Source organism: Dryas octopetala, chromosome 6 (assembly GCF_963921425.1).
Source record: "Dryas octopetala chromosome 6, drDryOcto1.1, whole genome shotgun sequence".
NCBI classification, from domain to species: Eukaryota; Viridiplantae; Streptophyta; class Magnoliopsida; order Rosales; family Rosaceae; genus Dryas; species Dryas octopetala.
In genome coordinates this window covers 12,923,687-12,940,039 of record NC_141371.1, presented here as the reverse complement: position 1 = coordinate 12,940,039, position 16,353 = coordinate 12,923,687, and the positions used below count along the sequence as shown (strand labels likewise).

The window sequence follows — 16,353 nt, the reverse complement described above, 5'->3', positions numbered from 1 at the left end:
CTCAAGGAGTGTTCGAGTATTACTCGGGGTCAAATTTCTAGAAATAAAAAAAAGGTTAAAAGCTTTTAATTGACTTAAATTTTGATTGGTTTTCCAAATTTTTCTTGAGAGTGAGGAGAGTCGGATAAAGAGACTAAGAGAGTACAGTAGGGTTTAGGGTTTTTTAATTTTTTTAATTTTTAATTTTTAAAGTTTGTCAACGTTGATTATAGGGTCTGATTATAAAACCCAAATATACACGGGACCAATTTGAAATGACTCAAATTACAGGGCCAAATTTAAAATTTTAGTTTTTAAATGAATTTTACTTGAGTACATCACTTCCCGGTTTCCCGCCTATTTATATCATCTCGGCATCTCCCTCCCCCTTCCCACTTTCCAAATCGAAAAGCACACATTTTCTCATGGCGCCAAGAAAGACCGCTTCATCATCTTCTCGCTCTCGCTCTCCAATCCAAATCGGTAACTAAAATCACAGAGCAAACCCTAACCCTAGAAACTCAAAGCCATTCATTCACTCATCCTAATCACTTATTGTATTTCGCAGGTAATTGCGAGGTCACAGTGGAAGCAAACAACTTCAGTTGCCAGTCAGACCCGGACGCCTTCCAAATCTCCCTCTCCAGAAGCGCCAAAATCACAATCTCAGGTACTTATTCAACAACCATTTCCATCTTTCGCAGTAGTTTTTTTTTCATTTATACGGTAGAATAAGAATACAGTTTTATGAGGAACCAAAAAAGGGTCAGACTTTTTCAATTTTTCCATATTTGAATTCGAATATAAGTTATTGTGGTTTGTATTTATTGGGCTTGCGTTTATTGGGTTTGTGTTCATGGTAGTGAGGAAAGAGGTGGAAAGAAGTAATGATAATGATAGTATTGTCGCGCATTTTAAATCTGAAGAGAAAGGCAAGTCATTTTTATTTATATTGCATTTGAAACATTTGCGATTGAAATTTGATATTTGGGCAGCTTTAATCTTTTATTTCTGGATATATGTTTAGGGGGCGATCTTTCGTTCGTGGTTGTTAATCCTAAAGATACCAATAGCTGTGGGAAATCTTATCTCCAGGTAATTAATTCTATTCCCCTCTTTCTTCCCTTTTTTTCTGTATGTGTGTGAAATATTTTCCCTCGTGACCTGACAGTTTACGTTTTCGCTAACTTATATGTGTTTGTACTTGTAGGAAGTACTAAAAATCTACATTAAGGAACTTCCTGCAATGAATTTTGCGGCCAATACTGGGAAGCAATCAATGTTTCTCGAAAGATGCGTCACAAATGGGTATAATTAGGAAACTTTTTATTTTTATTTTTTCATTGTAGTAAACCTTTCCTTAGCTGCATGTCTATTTTTGTCTTCATCTTATCTCCACATTTTAAAAATGCAAACTGCACTGATGCTTAGTGTAAATCTACTTATATGTTTGCAAGGTCACTTTTGATCATTTGTAGATGTTTCTGCAGGAAATATTGCACTTTGCTTTTGAAATCTCAGTCTATGGGAGATTCTGAAGAGGTAGGGTTGCTGTTTTTTTTTTTTTTTTTTCTGGTGCTTTCATCAACCGACTTTTTACCCCTACACATTCGTGTGCATGTTTTATATTAAAAAAAAGAATTTTTTTGGCTTTAATAGATTAATGCAACGTAATGAAATACTAAAGCCTTTTTTCCCCTTGATGACAATTGTTTGTTATTTTTTTCCCCTCTGTTTTCTTTTTGCAGGTTATAGCTGCAATCACTTACCAAATAGTTCCTACTGACACACAGTACGCCGAGATTCCTCTTGCTGCTGTTAGTTCAATATACCAGCACAAGGTCTTTTATCTACTTTCTTTCATCAGTTCAAATAATTTAATTTTTTTTTTCTTACAATTAAAGTTTTGCGTAATGTGGGATTTCTCTGAGAAATATGCTTTGCATTCTTAAGAATGACAACACACTTACACCCAATGACCGATGTCTAGTTCTTAATACCACCACCTGATGAAATGCTCCTGTCTAAGGTCCAATGCTCAATTAAGAATGAAATTCAAATTCTCAAAAAATCACTTGATATGTATGACTGTCCAAGGTTGATTGTTAAGCTTTCCGGTTTTTTTCATATACCAGAGATAATAAAGTTAATACCTTTATACTATCTTCCAAAATACGCAGGATTATAACTAGCTGGTTCGAAGAAAGAGGGGGGGGGGGGGGGGGGGGGGATAGGAAGCACCATAAATGCAATCAACTTGGTTGCAGTTCCCTTCACAGTTCATGCCATAAATTTTAATATTCCCCCTGGCCCATTTATTTTATTTTATTACTCTTTCTAGTACTATAGGGATAATCTCTTTTACTGGTTAATGTCAACATTAACCAGTAATTTCAGGGATTTGGTAGCTCGTTGTTCATGGAATTGAAAAAGAGACTTCAATGGGTTGGTATATGCACAATATTCTGTTGGGGAGACAAGGAATCTGAAGGATTTTGGCTTAAACAGGTAATTCATGATGTACAGTACAGGAGAGCACGGTATAGTAATTGTATTTTCTTGTTGGTTTTGGCGATTATTATTTTGTATATATTCTCTCCATTGCGCTTTGTACACATTTAATTTAATTTTTTCTTCTTTTTATTAAAGATGGAAAACATTGTATCACAAGAAAGCAACTATCTATCTTTCTCCCTGTTGCACACGCTCACAACTCAATTAATCTAACACTTACAACAGGAAACTTCTTGAAGCTATATATCTGACAATATGAGGATACATTTTCTGGAAATTTAGACCCTACGCATCTTCTCTTCTTTTTTGTTTCCTCTTAAAAAAATTGTTGTTTATTTTATTTACAATTTTGAAGTTTTGTAGTAATTGATTAAACATGCAGGGTTTTGTATCAATAGCAGAGGTGGATAGCAAGGGTAGACGCCGCAGGCTACCTATTAAAGCTGACATTCGTAGAGCATTATGCTTTCCTGGTGGTTCAACCCTCATGGTTTTACATCTTAACCAGGACGTTTCAGCAAATACTGCAGAGTCTTTGAAGTTGGGCAAGCCTTCATCATCTGGTGCTTTAGAAAATCAACTGCCAGGATTTTCTTCCGGGAATTACTATACTCCGAATGCATCACTAAATCAAATGATTTTGAGAAGTGAAAATTGTCCGCCTGAAAAGTTGTTATATGATGGGATTCCAAAAGAAGATAACCTGTCTATAGGTAGGTAGATTTACGCTTATTCCAGTTCTTTGAATTTCCAATTGTTTCATTATATAGATACCTATAAACAACAGGGATGTCTGGACTCATATGGAAGTGAAACTGTTCATATATTAATATGGATGCACATCTTCTTCCTGTGGATGTGAACGGTTATGAAGATGCTTAATCAAAATGACAGAACTTTTGTTTCCTAATTCTAATCTATTAACGTTCCAATTGCCCATATATCTCATATACAATCCCATTTGAACTACGCAAAAATGGAGTAAATTAATTTACTTAAATATTTAATTTTTGTTTTAATTTACAATTTGATATTATAAGCAAACTTCCATCTGTATCATGGTGAGTGTTAAAACCTTTGTTGTGCTTGATAGGTTCTGGGTGTCGGGAAACAATGCAGCATTGCAGGGATCCAGTTCCTCTCACCAGAGAGGAGTCCTGCAAGTTGGTCATCGGTTCAGAATTATCCAATATTGTAGTTGATGCTGATGTGAACCACTGTCCTTGCTCCAAACAAGGCTCATCTGCAAAGAGAAAGGTCTGGAAAGCTTCAATATCATCATTGAAGTCAAAAAAAGTAAAGGGAAGCCATCTAGTTGGTTGCCAATCTGAGTCTAACTTCAGTTTAGTTTCAGAAACTGGTGGAAGTGATTCTTGTTTACAAGGATGCTCCTTTGTTGCTTCCAAAGGTAAATCTTTTGTGGCAGATCCTCCTAGAGATCTTTTGGCTAGTAGTTACAAGGAAAATATTGCTGAAGAATGTGGACCGGTTAATATAACATCAGCAACGTTAGTCAGGAAGGAGTTTCAGTCACAAAGAGAATGCTTTAAAATCATGTTGATGAATATTGCCGATGATACTAAGAAAGCAAATCTCACAAAGGTATATACATTTTAATAATTATTTTTGTCAAATATCACTAATTGATGTCAATTGTCATTCTTATTTTAGCGGTTTCCATTTCTGGTTAGAAGATCATGCCCTCTATCCGCTGTTTGCTACCACCATTGCTTGATTCTTGTCATACATAATGTGTGTATGTGGGCACATATGTGTGTGTTTATTTTATCGTGCTTCTCTCTTTGAACACAACCTACAAGAAGAGTGGTGTGAATGATCTATGGCTTATAAATGGACCTGGTAGATATCCGCTCTGTTTTGACATTAGTTAGGGGACTCTTTAATATCTTAGCGTTGATAGAATACTGCTATCCTTGCTCAATGGTTACTATGCATGACCTGATCGTGGGCTGGGCTTTGGAGATGGTCCAATTTTGAATAAACCCCGACCAGAGCCGGACAAAAAACTGATTAGAAGTTAGCCCAAGGCCTGCATGATCAGGCCAGCATGACTTTTTGGAATGAATGACTAGTGAATTCAAATAGTTGAACTGGTGTAACAAATATTGCAAAGGCAAAATACTTAATCTCTCTCTCTCTCTCTCTCTCTCTCTCTCTTCCCCTCCCCCTCCCCCTCCCCTCTCCCTCCCTGTGTATGCACGTCTGTGCACGCTTGTGCATGCGCGTGTTTGTGTGCTCCTGCACTTGTTAGAATGTGAATGTTTCTTTCAGAACTTAAATATAGTGTTTTAGGGTTTCTCATGATACCATTCTTGCGTCACTCGTGAAACTTTGACTTTCTTGTACGTAGAGTAATTCCACAGTGCTGTATCAGTTTAAACCTCCATATGTATAATCCATTTATTCTGATCCATTCAGATGACATGAATTCATCTCGATTAGGTTCTATATTCGTTCCTGAAAGAATAGGATCTTCTGTCCTCAAACTAATAGATTGTTCCAGCAAAGATGAGTTTGTTGGTCATTCAAATCAGGTCGCTGCACTGACTTTTTTTTTTTGTGATCATTTTAATGCATTTTATTTACTTTTCTTTTTATTGATAATGGTTCTTACTTTTTATTGTCGAATATTTTTTGGGATGATATGAAGTGCTTTTCCCCTCCACTGCATTTAATTATTTTGAGTTTTGTTGATTTTTATATTTGGTTAATATATATAGGTAATTGAGGACCTTGGTGGTGCTATTACATCTGATGGAAGTACAAGCACACATGTTGTCACGGGCAAAGTGAGAACAACTCTGAATTTCTGCACTGCCCTTTGTTCAGGGTTAGTAGTCAATCTCAGAAGCTTAAACTGTTTAGATGTGTTTTTTTCTTCTTGCTGTCATTGTTATTGAAAAGATCTATTACATTTTATGATCTCATAGGTTTTTCATCCAGTAATAATTATGTACATTATAAGCCTTTTATAGGTAACTTTTCTGTCTTGCATGCGTGAGATTACCATTATCATGGTTGTGTAATGTATTTAGGAATTAGGATCATCTGATTTCATGGCTTTTTCCTAAGTTTGAGTGGTTTGAGTGGTTGTGGTTTTCAGTTCATATGATTAATAGGGCCATTCTGGCACATAAGGGACAACGAAATACGGGGTGTGTGTGTTTGTTGTCTAAGCTAGCTATTGTCCTCTATCACTGTGTGTCCAGTGATCATTTGACTTTGTTAGTTGTGCCATGCTACATTTTGTGTATTTTGACATTCATGGTTATCCTTGCTTATAATTCAAATTTCGGTCTTCATTCTCTCTTGGTTCTATCTGTTGGGAGGCTTCTTACTACTCTGCCTGGTTTGCTTTAATTAATTAATTATTAGTCTATAAGAAATTAAACAAATTTTTTAACTTTTCATTAAATGCCATAAATACTTCGTTTCAATGTAAGTGTGAACATATTTGTTAGTTATGGTTTATTATTTATTCATACAGCTTTCTGTTCTATGCAGAGCTTGGATAGTTTCTCCCTGTTGGTTGAAAGAAAGCTTTCGTCAAGGAAGATATTTGGGTGAGTTGGATTGACTATAAGTCTATGGTTTTGTTGTATTACTAATATTTAAACCTTAAGCATTTTTTTTCATTGTTGGGCTTCTCACTTGCAGACGAATCATCTTACATATTAAATGATGAAGATTTTGCACTTAAATATAGAACTGAATTAAGAGGTGCAGTTCTCAGAGCGAAAGCAAGTCCCCATGGCTTGCTAAAAGGCTATAATGTATACATAGCAGCTCATGTTCAACCCCCTGCCAGGATGTTATCTGCCATTGTCAGGTCTGCTGGTGCAAATGTAAGTTCTCTCTGAATCTGAATATTGGTTAAGCATGCATGTGATTGCAATGTGAACATTCGGTAGTGTTCTAGTGTAATGACATCTTGCATTTTGTATGTCATACTTATAAAATGCATTTTTTAGCAAATGAAATCTACCAAATTGGAGGGACATGTTTTAGGAAACCTTGCTAAATTGCAATCACAAAATGTTTTCTTTCACGGACTTCTGCTAACTACTTCCTGTCTTGTGGACATGGCCAAGGTTTAGTTTTCTTTTTTCTTATTTAAAAGTAAGTTTTGCTTGCCAATGATTATTGGATCAAATTCAGATTATTGGTGGACTGGAGAAAGTAAATGAAGCTTCAAAAACGATCTTTGTGGCATGCGAAGAAGATATGGAAGAAGTATTGTTGGCTGTAAAGAAGGGGATATGCACTTTTAGCAGTGATTGGCTTATGAACTGTGTCATGAGGCAAGAACTTGACTTGGAGGTCCCTCAGTTTGCAGAGTCCCTTTGAGGAGGAATTGACACGCATGGTGTAGATGGTCTTTGGTGAATGTAAATCTCTCATATAACAGTTAATTTTAGAAGAGAAAAAGGATATGGGAAGTCTTTTATTTTTGTTTTTCATATGAGAAAAAGGAAATTGTATTGCCCTATTTGCTTATGGTACTTCCTAGTTCATTTAAATTTTGACATTTGTTATCTAAACCTACCCAACAGTCCCGAAATGCCTTCACGTAAACCTCAACATATCTGATTTATCTAATTTGAAAAAAGTGAATAATAACTGAAAGTAAGAAAACAGAATAGGCTAAATGCTATAAAACAATCAAATAATTATGTTCACTTTTTAGTGTTTGCGTTGAGCATTAACGCTAGAGTTCGAATATTCAACTTTAACAATATATACTAAAATAAGTATTCGAATGTTGAGCTAAACATTGGAACACTTGTAAAGAGATTCTGCCATTTCATCTAAATTTGACCTCAAACTAAATAAGTAATTAGTGTCATACTGTCATTTCATCTATTTTTGATCCCAAACTAAATAAGTAATTAGTGTCATTTACTGATCCACTTGGTATTTAAGACTGTTTTTCATAAAATGTATTTGAAAAAGAAATTAAAACGAAAATTACCCATTAGTTTGTAACTTTAACTTTTTAACTGAAGGGGACCAACCAAAATTCTTTGGATGTCGCGGTGTCGATGCCGTAAAAGTGTAAAACATTATAGGAATGTCTGAAATACTTAAGACCTTAATATTGGCAACCGTCAAGAGTTATGAGGATAAGACCTTGGGCATTCATTTCTCTACGTGCTAAAACAACAGAGTTCAATTGATTCCTAGTGTTCCCACTTCTCTTTCTACTGATGGCTAGCATGGCCGCAGAATCCGCATTAGCCAGAAATGGTAGCACCACCACTACTGCCACTACTACTACTGCGGCCATATTCAGCTCAAAATGGAAAGGTTCCCAAAGAATGAGGCAGCAGTCACTACTCACCCATTGCATGGATGACAAGAACAGGGTCTACAAACAACTGGGTCTGCTCTCTCTCTCTCTCTCTCTCTCTCTCTCTCTCTCTCTGTGCTTGTATGTATACGTATATCTGTTAAGGATATGTTATTTTTTGTATGAATTGAGCAGACCCAATTGAAAATTAAGCAACTTTATGCTGAAATAACATTGCTTTTCTCTGATTTTATTGTGAGAATTCAAATTTGGAAATGGGTTTGGCTTAAATGCATTAGGGGACTAGTCCATGCTAAAATATAATCTGTTTGAACTTTCTGAGTTTATATATTGGTTGTGCAAAAATAAGCTATTTAATTGCTTCTGCCATTTTGGAGCTGCTTCACTTGGTTTTGAAAATCCCAAGTGAAGTACTTAAGGTTTTGAGGTTCTGTATATCTTTGTATTCCTTCAAATCTTCTGTTTAAAATACAAGAAGCCTGCACTATCCATGGAAGGTGAATGTGTCGATGTCCCAAAACAAGGTGCATGACATACTCTCCACATCAATTGAGGGCTGAATCAAAGGCACGGAATATTTTATTGAAACAGTTAGGGCTGAATCAAGTGGAGGATTTAGAGAGTACTTACTTTAAACAGTACAAGTACTTATCAAAGATGTTAGGAGTTGTGGGGCTTGTATCTCCATTAGTACAACACTTATTTCCCCCACAGCCCCACACCCACCGCAAGAGTTTGACCCTGAATCGGAAAAAGATGTTAGGACCTATTTTTGGGGGAAAAAAAGATGTTAAGGAGGGGGCACCTGAAAACTCAATATCTATACTTAGTACAGCCAGTGAGTTGGCTATTCTGCTATCATGAAGCAGAAACCTTGAAACTACAAGGTTTTGTTTGTTCTTTTATCATTCTCCTTTAATGTCTCAGCTACCTAAAGGGGATGCACTTCTGTTAAATCACATGTTTGATGTTTAAACTTTGTATATTAGATATTCTGGTTGTTTAGAGGGTGAATAGGGGTCAATGATGTCAATGTCCGGGCTCTATGACATATCTCCACATAAATATTGGGTGGAGGATGAGGTTGCAGGTTTAAATCTCATTGGGTGTATGTTTATTTTCTAATCCAAAAAGGAAAAAGAAATAAACTGTGTGAATGATTAATGTACCTAATTATATGGTGAAAGGAAGGTTTAATGACTTAATGTACTTAATTCTGTGACGTAAGGGTTTATGTACCTTATTCTGAGGTGCAAGGAAGGATTAATGTACCTAATTCTGTGATGCACGAAAGTTGTAGACGTAGTGGGAACCATGTCGGCTCACCAGATCATATTAGGAAGAATGCTGAGTTGTAAAATTATTCAAAGGATTAAACCCACTAACAAAAAAGATAAGTGGTTTTTATTGAACCAAAAGGTCTAAGAGGTTTACTCTAAATTCCTAAGGAATATACTAGATGAAAGTGTCAAGTGGTAAAAATTTATTCACTAGGTGTTTCAGATTAAAGTTTGTGATATGAAATAACATCTTAGATCTATAGGCTTGTCATGTGTAGTTGTGGGGAATACAAAACCTTTAATCTTTCACTGCTGGGAAGAAGGATAAAATTTATTATCTCCCCATTTCACGAATAAAAACTGAATTGAGGATGCCATCAGTTGTTGAATATGTTGTATCAAATTAGTGAACTGGTCAGAAGTCATTGATTATTTATTATTAATCATAGCTCCAGAGTTATTTGCTGTCCAAAAGGAACTTTCTACTGAATCACCACTAAATTTTTATGATTATTACATGGGATTCAAATGATAGTCCGATTTTGTGTAGGTTTATTTTCATTGAAAAAGAAGATTGAAGATGCAGTTCTCCGAGCTGAAATTTTGGCCCCAGTGGCATTGGAACTTGAAGAAGCAAGACGGAATAAGCAGGAACAATTAATACGCGACTATGACCTTTGGGATGACACAGCTAAGTCCAATGAGATTCTTGCCAAGTTGGCTGACAGTGCAAAAGTGGTTGATGCTCTCAAAGACCTGAAATATAAGGTGACTCAGTATATGCAGCTTAGTGTATTTGAGGTTATATTAAGTCATCAACTGATATACTGTTATACTTGATTTAGATGTATGGATATGGAGGTCTGACCAGTTTTAGCTGGGTGTACCATTGAGGATTAGAAATTTAATAATCCCCCACTGGCTGTGATGGAAATAGCCATGACCAACCATTATATATATCCTGGTTTAAGTGGATACTATATTTAACCCATACTCGATATATCACAGACACACAATGCTGCATTGCACTTCATGTCATACCTGCTCGATTTAGTCAGCATCTGAAGTGCACGTCAATCAAGTATTTTACTAGTCAAGTGTGCTCGTCAGTAAAAAAAATTTAGTTTTAGTTTTCCCCCAAAAGATTCAGAACTTGTCAGTAAAAAAGTTATTTTGATTATGTTTCTTATTTCCTCAGATGAACATGACTATGCTTGCTTATTTCTGCAGATTGAAGAAGCAAAGCTGATAACGCAATTAGCAGAGGCAGACGCTATAAATTATGGGCTTTTTAGGCAAGCATATGATGCATCTCTAGATGTAAGCAAGCTTTTGGATCAGTATGAGATGTCCAAGCTTCTGAAGGGACCATATGATATGGAGGGAGCATGTCTAATTATAAAAGCTGGAGGCGAAGGCTACCCTGAGGTTTGATAATCTACTTTTGCTCTCGCTACTATGGGCTTGCATATGAGTGAAAGTGTTAGTGTGTGACAACTTAATTAATTATGTAACCTAGAATGCAGTAGGCAGAATGGAAGCAGAAACTTCATACATCACCAAACTTAGAATCTAGTACAATGAAGGAGAAAAAAACTTCTGAAGATTGCTTACTTAAAAGTTTGAATGCCCTCCTGGCCAAAAAAAAAAGTTTGAATGCCCTAAGGTGTTCTGTATTTAGACTCAGTGTTTTTCTCCTTGAAAAAGTTCATATTTTGACAAAAATCCTATAATGCAGGTATGGGTAAAACAACTAATAAGCATGTATACCAAATGGGCCAGAAAGCTAGGTTATAAAGGTAGGGTAGCAGAGAAGCTTTCTTCCATGAATGGTGGCATCAAGTCAGCAACTATTGAGTTTGAATTTGAGTTTGCTTATGGCTATCTTTCCGGAGAGACAGGTGTTCACCACATTATAAGTTCTCAAAAAGAAATTGCTTTGCATAAGGTACAACTTTCTTTCTGTTCTGACTCGATACAAAATTTATCAAAATTGCTCTTTTTTGCTCTTACCATTAAGATCACTGGAAACTGAAAAGAAAAATTGTCTGATGGAATTCATGATTGCAAGGAAAAATAACCTATGGAGAGATAAGTGTGATACAAAACATGTAATTTGGAAGGACGAGAAAACAGATTCTCTGACCACATATTTGGGATCAAGTTTCTGTTTTTACTTGTTTATTATGTATTTATGTTCAAGGATGATTTCCTTCTATGGTACTTACAAAAAATTTCCTCATTCTTAGTTATAAAGAGGTTTCCAGATACTCTAGCTCCTAACATTAGTTTCGACGTCTTATATGACAGAAATTCCATCTTTTTCTTTTCCTGTTGTGTGTACTAAGTGGTATTTTTCTTTTTGTAGATGATATATAAGACATAAAGAAATTCCTGTTTTCTATTTCTTTTTTTGTTAAATCAATTGGACTAACACTGGCTAATGGCTTTTGAGTATTAGATTATTGGCTTCTTTTTGGAGGTGGGGGAGGGGAGGGTGCTTGCAAAGTTTGTTAAATTTATACTGAATTTTTTTTCCTTTTTAGTTTGGTTCAATTTTAAAGATTGTTTGCTCTTTATATGTTAATGCAAAATCTAGTGCCATAATGATCCGACTCCAGGGTTTCTCTTGCTGTGCCTTTTTATGTGTTTGAATTTAGCCATGTCAGTGGTTTATAGAGTACAAAACTGAACATCTTGCAGGCTAGCTCAGCAGGTGTGGAAGTTGTTCCTTTGTTTCTTGGAAAAGGACATGACCTACAAATTGATGATGAGGATTTAATTATTGCATTGCCGTCAATGCTTGAAGAAGAGCAGAGCCAAACTGGACTTTCAGTTAACATCCAGCATAAACCCACAGGCTTAAGTGTCCAATCATCAGGTACTTGGTGGTTTACTAGAACCCATTATATACTTTCTTGCAATGAGCTAACTAGGAGCTGGTCTGACCATATTTCTAGAGGGAATAGTTACACAACAAAAACACCAGTAACAACATTATTTCTCTTAATCCATAAATCTTTTTTCTCAAGCAAATCCTCTGTAATTATTATCAATATATGAAAGGAAAAGAAAGTAACCCTTTTATGTGCAGGTGAGAGGAGCCACTTTGCAAACAAGATGAAGGCCATTAACCGATTGAAAGCCAAGCTTCTCATCCTTGCATTGGAACAAGGAGTTTCCAAGGTTAGTGATATCAAGAAAGATGACATTGTCAGTGTGTGGCAAAAAGAGACTCGAGGTTACACGTCTCATCCACACAAGCTAGTCAAGGATGTAAAAACAGGCATCCAACTGCCTGACCTAATGTCTGTTTTGGATGGAAATCTCGAACCTCTTCTTGCTGCTCATATTTATACAAGACAGTAAAGTGACATGGTTTTGAATTTTTGGTCCCTCTTAACTTCTCTTTGTACAATGATGAGACTGCAATTTTTTTCTTTTTTGGTTAAAAACATAGACTTAGATTAACATCTTGGTTTGTCAATTTATACCAATCTCCATGACCAACAAAGTTGTTGATTATGGTAGTGATGAAAATTTTGAATTTAAAAGTATTATTTGTAATCAATTTATTTTCATGTTGATTATGTTAAAACTCATTACAACTGTTAGGCCACGTTTGGTATGCTGGACTGTGTTGGACTGGACTATTCTTATGGATTGTGCTGGATAGTGTTGGATTGGAGTAAGCTGGACTAAGTGTTATCTTGTGTTTGGTGCTGTATCGGATTAGAAAGCTGGATAAATTAAATAATACTGTTTTGTGTTTGGTGCATGACCGGACTATGCTATAATTCATTTTAATTTTTAAATTAATAAAAAATTTAAATTATCTTTTTGTTTTTTCTTTCTTTTCTTTCTTTTGTTCTCATTAACATTTTTTTTTCTTTTATATTTTTTATTACATTGTGCACTCATCATTTTTTTTCTTTTTACTTTTCCTTTTTTATTTGTTTGCCCGTGCGCACAGCCCACAAGCTGCCTTCCCTTCTTTTTTTTTCCATTCTTTCTTCTTCTCTCCTTCCTCTCTGTTTTTTTTCCTTCCTTCTTCTTCTCTCTTCTTCCTCTCTGTTTTTTTTTTTTTTTCTTTCTTCTTTATTTTCACCTGAGTTTCTCCCCCTCCCTCAGATTTTTTTTCTTCTTTTCTTCTTCCTTCCTTTCTTTCCTTCCGTTTCCTGCACACACTCCCCCTCCCTCAGCTTTGGGAGGTCGATTGGCATGCGGGTCGATCGGAGCAGCAACCCACCCATCTTCAGACCTGGCTCCGGACCACATCACGGCGATCTGAAGGATGTTTCAATCTGTTTTGCCAAATGGGTCTAATGGGTTGCTTTTTTGTATTTGAGATTTTGGTTTGTTTTGTATTTTTTGATTGATTTATGTGAATTCCTTGTTTGTATATGGGATTTTAGTTTGTATTTACCCATGGGTTCGACTGAGAAAGATAGAAATTAAATTTGGAGATGACGAGATCGCGGACAGACAGGCCTCACTCTCGCAGTCTCACGCCGTGCTATAGAACGATGTCTCACGGACCGTGCTATATAAGGATGTGTAAGCGGGTGTTTTAAGAAAAACCGGTGCTATGCAATCCCACTTAAACTAGCACTGTGTGATACCAAACACAGTTTAGGGGTGTTATTTAACACAATCCTAACTAACACGGTGAAACAAACGTGGCCTTAGATTATAATACAACCAATATTATAAAGTTCCTTGTCCATCTTGTCAATTTGACATGTTCTTAAGGTTGTTCTTTAATTTTTGGGTGAAGTGGGGGCCAGAGGCCCAAAAGTTATTATAGGATTATTTGGACACAAGTCACACAACACAATAGCTAGTTCCTCCCTAAATCATGGTACCATGAGCCATGTTATCCTAGTAAAGTTGGGTTTTGAATCAACCATTGGTGCAACAGTGCAAGCCACCGTTCATCAAATAAGGGAGAAGGGACACTGTTTTTCCTTAACCAAAAACTAATTAAATAAAAATTTGAGGGACGCCGATACTATTGAAAATAGTCAAGTATTCAGTAATATTGGAAGCTTCTAAAGTGATTCTGTTTTTTTAAGGAAGATCGTATTGTGCTATGGATTATGGCTCTAAAAAATTTATCATGGATACATGCATGTTGAGAGATATCCCATTGAAAACATAGAGTTTTGCATAATAATTTATTAATTTATAAGATGGGCCTCTCCACTTATGTCATTATATGTCATTATTATTATTATTAGGTCGAAGCTATTCTCACCACCTTAAATTGCTGAGTTGATCATCCTATTTTTAATTTAATAAAAGACATATATACCCAATAACAAATGAACCATAAAAGATATCTTATTTTTTCAGAACATGTTTTCTCCCTACATCCCCTACCCTCTTCAACCACTAGATGGCTCAACCCATACACCACCATCATCCTCACACTCCACTATCTTTCACCACCACCATCTTTAACCTTCACCCTAGACATAGATTGTTGATTTAAATAAGAGATAATTAGGTTTAGGTCCTTTAGAAAAACAGTTTTTAGATGGAGACCGAAGGTGTCTTAAAATTTATAAGAAAATCTTTTTAATTCATAATAATTTATAAGAAAATTTTTTAATTCATAATAAAGTCGTTTCCCTATTTGAAGAGTATTTCCCCCTATTTGAAGGGTATTACCCTTCCTAGAGTATAGAATGAGCTTTGTAGAGACTACATATTAGGTTTTAACTCCGAGATTTTGGGCGAAACCTAAAATCTTGGAGTTTAAACCTAATATAAAGTCGTCAAAGAAGAAAGTAAAATGACTTAATTAAAAATCCTAAATCACTATCAGTCTTAGTCTAAAAAAGACTCATAAAATAGACTGAACTTTAAGTTTCTCTTTAAACAATCCCATTATCTGGCTCCACCCACGTACACCACTATCTTCAAATAACACTTCACTCTCTTCCACCACCACCATCTTCAACCTTCACACTCTTCAACCAAAACCCTAGACATAAATTGTTGCTTTAAACAATCCCATTGTACCCAAATCACCTACTTTTAAAGAATGAACACTTAAGAACAATAATTTAGAGTTATAAAATGAAGAAAGTTTGGTCTTTTTTTTTAGTTTTCATGAATTTTTCGCGTTTCAAAACTATCAGTTTGCGTTTTTATTCGGTAAACCAATACCGAAATATATAGTAGATGGTCATCAAATAAATGTATATATTTCGGTAGTGACTGACTTGTGAAACGAATAAATGTATCCCTTTTGTTAATTGTTTCATTAATTCGGTAGTGACTTGTCGAACTATATAAGTATATTCGGTAGTTTTCCACCAAATATATATGATATATTTGATGGCTTCCCGTCGAATACTAGGACCCAAAATTTTTTTTTGGCACCGATGACACGAAGGGAAGTACTGGCGACGGAGGAAGTGGAGGTAGAGGAAGGCATCGACCAAAACTTTCAATCTCTGTGGGGTGGGATAGGTGTGTTTGGGGTGTGGTAAGATTGATTGGTGGGTTTGGAGAGTAAAAATGGTGCTTTTTATGAAATTATGGGTATTTGTGTCATATTAGGGTGGTCAACTCAGTAGAAATAAAAAAAAAAATTCAAATTTGTGGGTGGTGAACAAAATAAGGGTAGTCAACTAAATAATTTAGGGTGGTCGGAATAGCTACGGTCTTATTATTATTATTATTTTAATTTTGATTGAGATGAAGAGGAAAGTAGATGTGTAAAGGCAAAACTTGTGTGAGAGGCTGAGAGCAAAATCCTCAAGTGAGGCCGAAAGATGGCTACATTGACCAATTGGAGGCTTGGAGCAGGTCTAGGGATGACAAAATTATCTGCCCCCAAAAATCTCCGTGGGGACCTGCCCCGATTAAGCGGGTATGGTAATACTATCACCGTTCTTACTCAGCCCCGTATACCCATTTAATAAAAATTTTATATTATATAATTATATTTTAATTTATTATCTTAATTTTTGTTACATGTCTTTAAAATTTAATAGTATTCTCTTTATGATTTAGTGTTATTGTAATATAATATAAAGAATTTTAATACATTTAATCTATTATATTATATATTTATGTTAGTTTGGTACAGGGACGGAGCCAGGATTTAGAAGTCAGGGGGGCTAAACTAAAAAAACTTCGACGGTACTAGAAAAAAATTTCATTAATAAATAAAAAAGATACATTTACTTAGAGGAGATATAGTGAGCCGCACCTCTAAAAATCCATATTTATACA

General features: G+C 35.5%; 2 protein-coding genes across 4 annotated transcripts; both read left to right on the top strand.

Annotated features, from left to right (window-relative positions):
* Positions 1-404: 404 nt before the first annotated feature.
* LOC147282513 (N-acetyltransferase) lies at positions 405-6,861 on the top strand. 3 transcript variants are annotated; one of them, XM_086249082.1, is made up of 14 exons: positions 405-462; positions 548-649; positions 843-888; positions 975-1,074; positions 1,190-1,287; positions 1,470-1,521; positions 1,728-1,820; positions 2,377-2,487; positions 2,876-3,206; positions 3,587-4,095; positions 5,235-5,344; positions 6,019-6,077; positions 6,172-6,359; positions 6,673-6,861. In XM_086249082.1, the coding sequence occupies exons 1-14, from the start codon at positions 405-407 to the stop codon at positions 6,859-6,861; spliced, it is 2,046 nt and encodes a 681-aa protein (XP_086105208.1). The 3 variants fall into 3 exon arrangements, with proteins under 3 accessions (XP_086105208.1, XP_086105210.1, XP_086105209.1); XM_086249084.1 differs by having other exon boundaries at positions 843-911; positions 1,007-1,074; positions 2,876-3,056; positions 3,629-4,095; XM_086249083.1 differs by having other exon boundaries at positions 843-911; positions 1,007-1,074.
* Positions 6,862-7,650: 789 nt separating this feature from the next.
* PRFB3 (peptide chain release factor) lies at positions 7,651-12,662 on the top strand. Its single transcript, XM_086248692.1, has 6 exons — positions 7,651-7,896; positions 9,656-9,873; positions 10,336-10,533; positions 10,844-11,053; positions 11,809-11,986; positions 12,200-12,662. The coding sequence occupies exons 1-6, from the start codon at positions 7,722-7,724 to the stop codon at positions 12,472-12,474; spliced, it is 1,254 nt and encodes a 417-aa protein (XP_086104818.1). The 5' UTR covers positions 7,651-7,721; the 3' UTR covers positions 12,475-12,662.
* The last annotated feature ends 3,691 nt before the right edge of the window (positions 12,663-16,353 follow it).

Excerpts from the sequence above, each read along its gene's own strand:
- LOC147282513 (XM_086249082.1), top strand. The coding sequence starts at position 405 with ATGGCGCCAAGAAAGACCGCTTCATCATCTTCTCGCTCTCGCTCTCCA. Across the intron at positions 463-547 it reads TCGCTCTCCAATCCAAATCG|GTAATTGCGAGGTCACAGTG; the intron begins GTAACTAAAATC and ends TGTATTTCGCAG. Across the intron at positions 6,078-6,171 it reads TCGTCAAGGAAGATATTTGG|ACGAATCATCTTACATATTA; the intron begins GTGAGTTGGATT and ends TCTCACTTGCAG.
- PRFB3 (XM_086248692.1), top strand. The coding sequence starts at position 7,722 with ATGGCTAGCATGGCCGCAGAATCCGCATTAGCCAGAAATGGTAGCACC. Across the intron at positions 7,897-9,655 it reads CAGGGTCTACAAACAACTGG|GTTTATTTTCATTGAAAAAG; the intron begins GTCTGCTCTCTC and ends GATTTTGTGTAG. Across the intron at positions 11,054-11,808 it reads AAGAAATTGCTTTGCATAAG|GCTAGCTCAGCAGGTGTGGA; the intron begins GTACAACTTTCT and ends AACATCTTGCAG.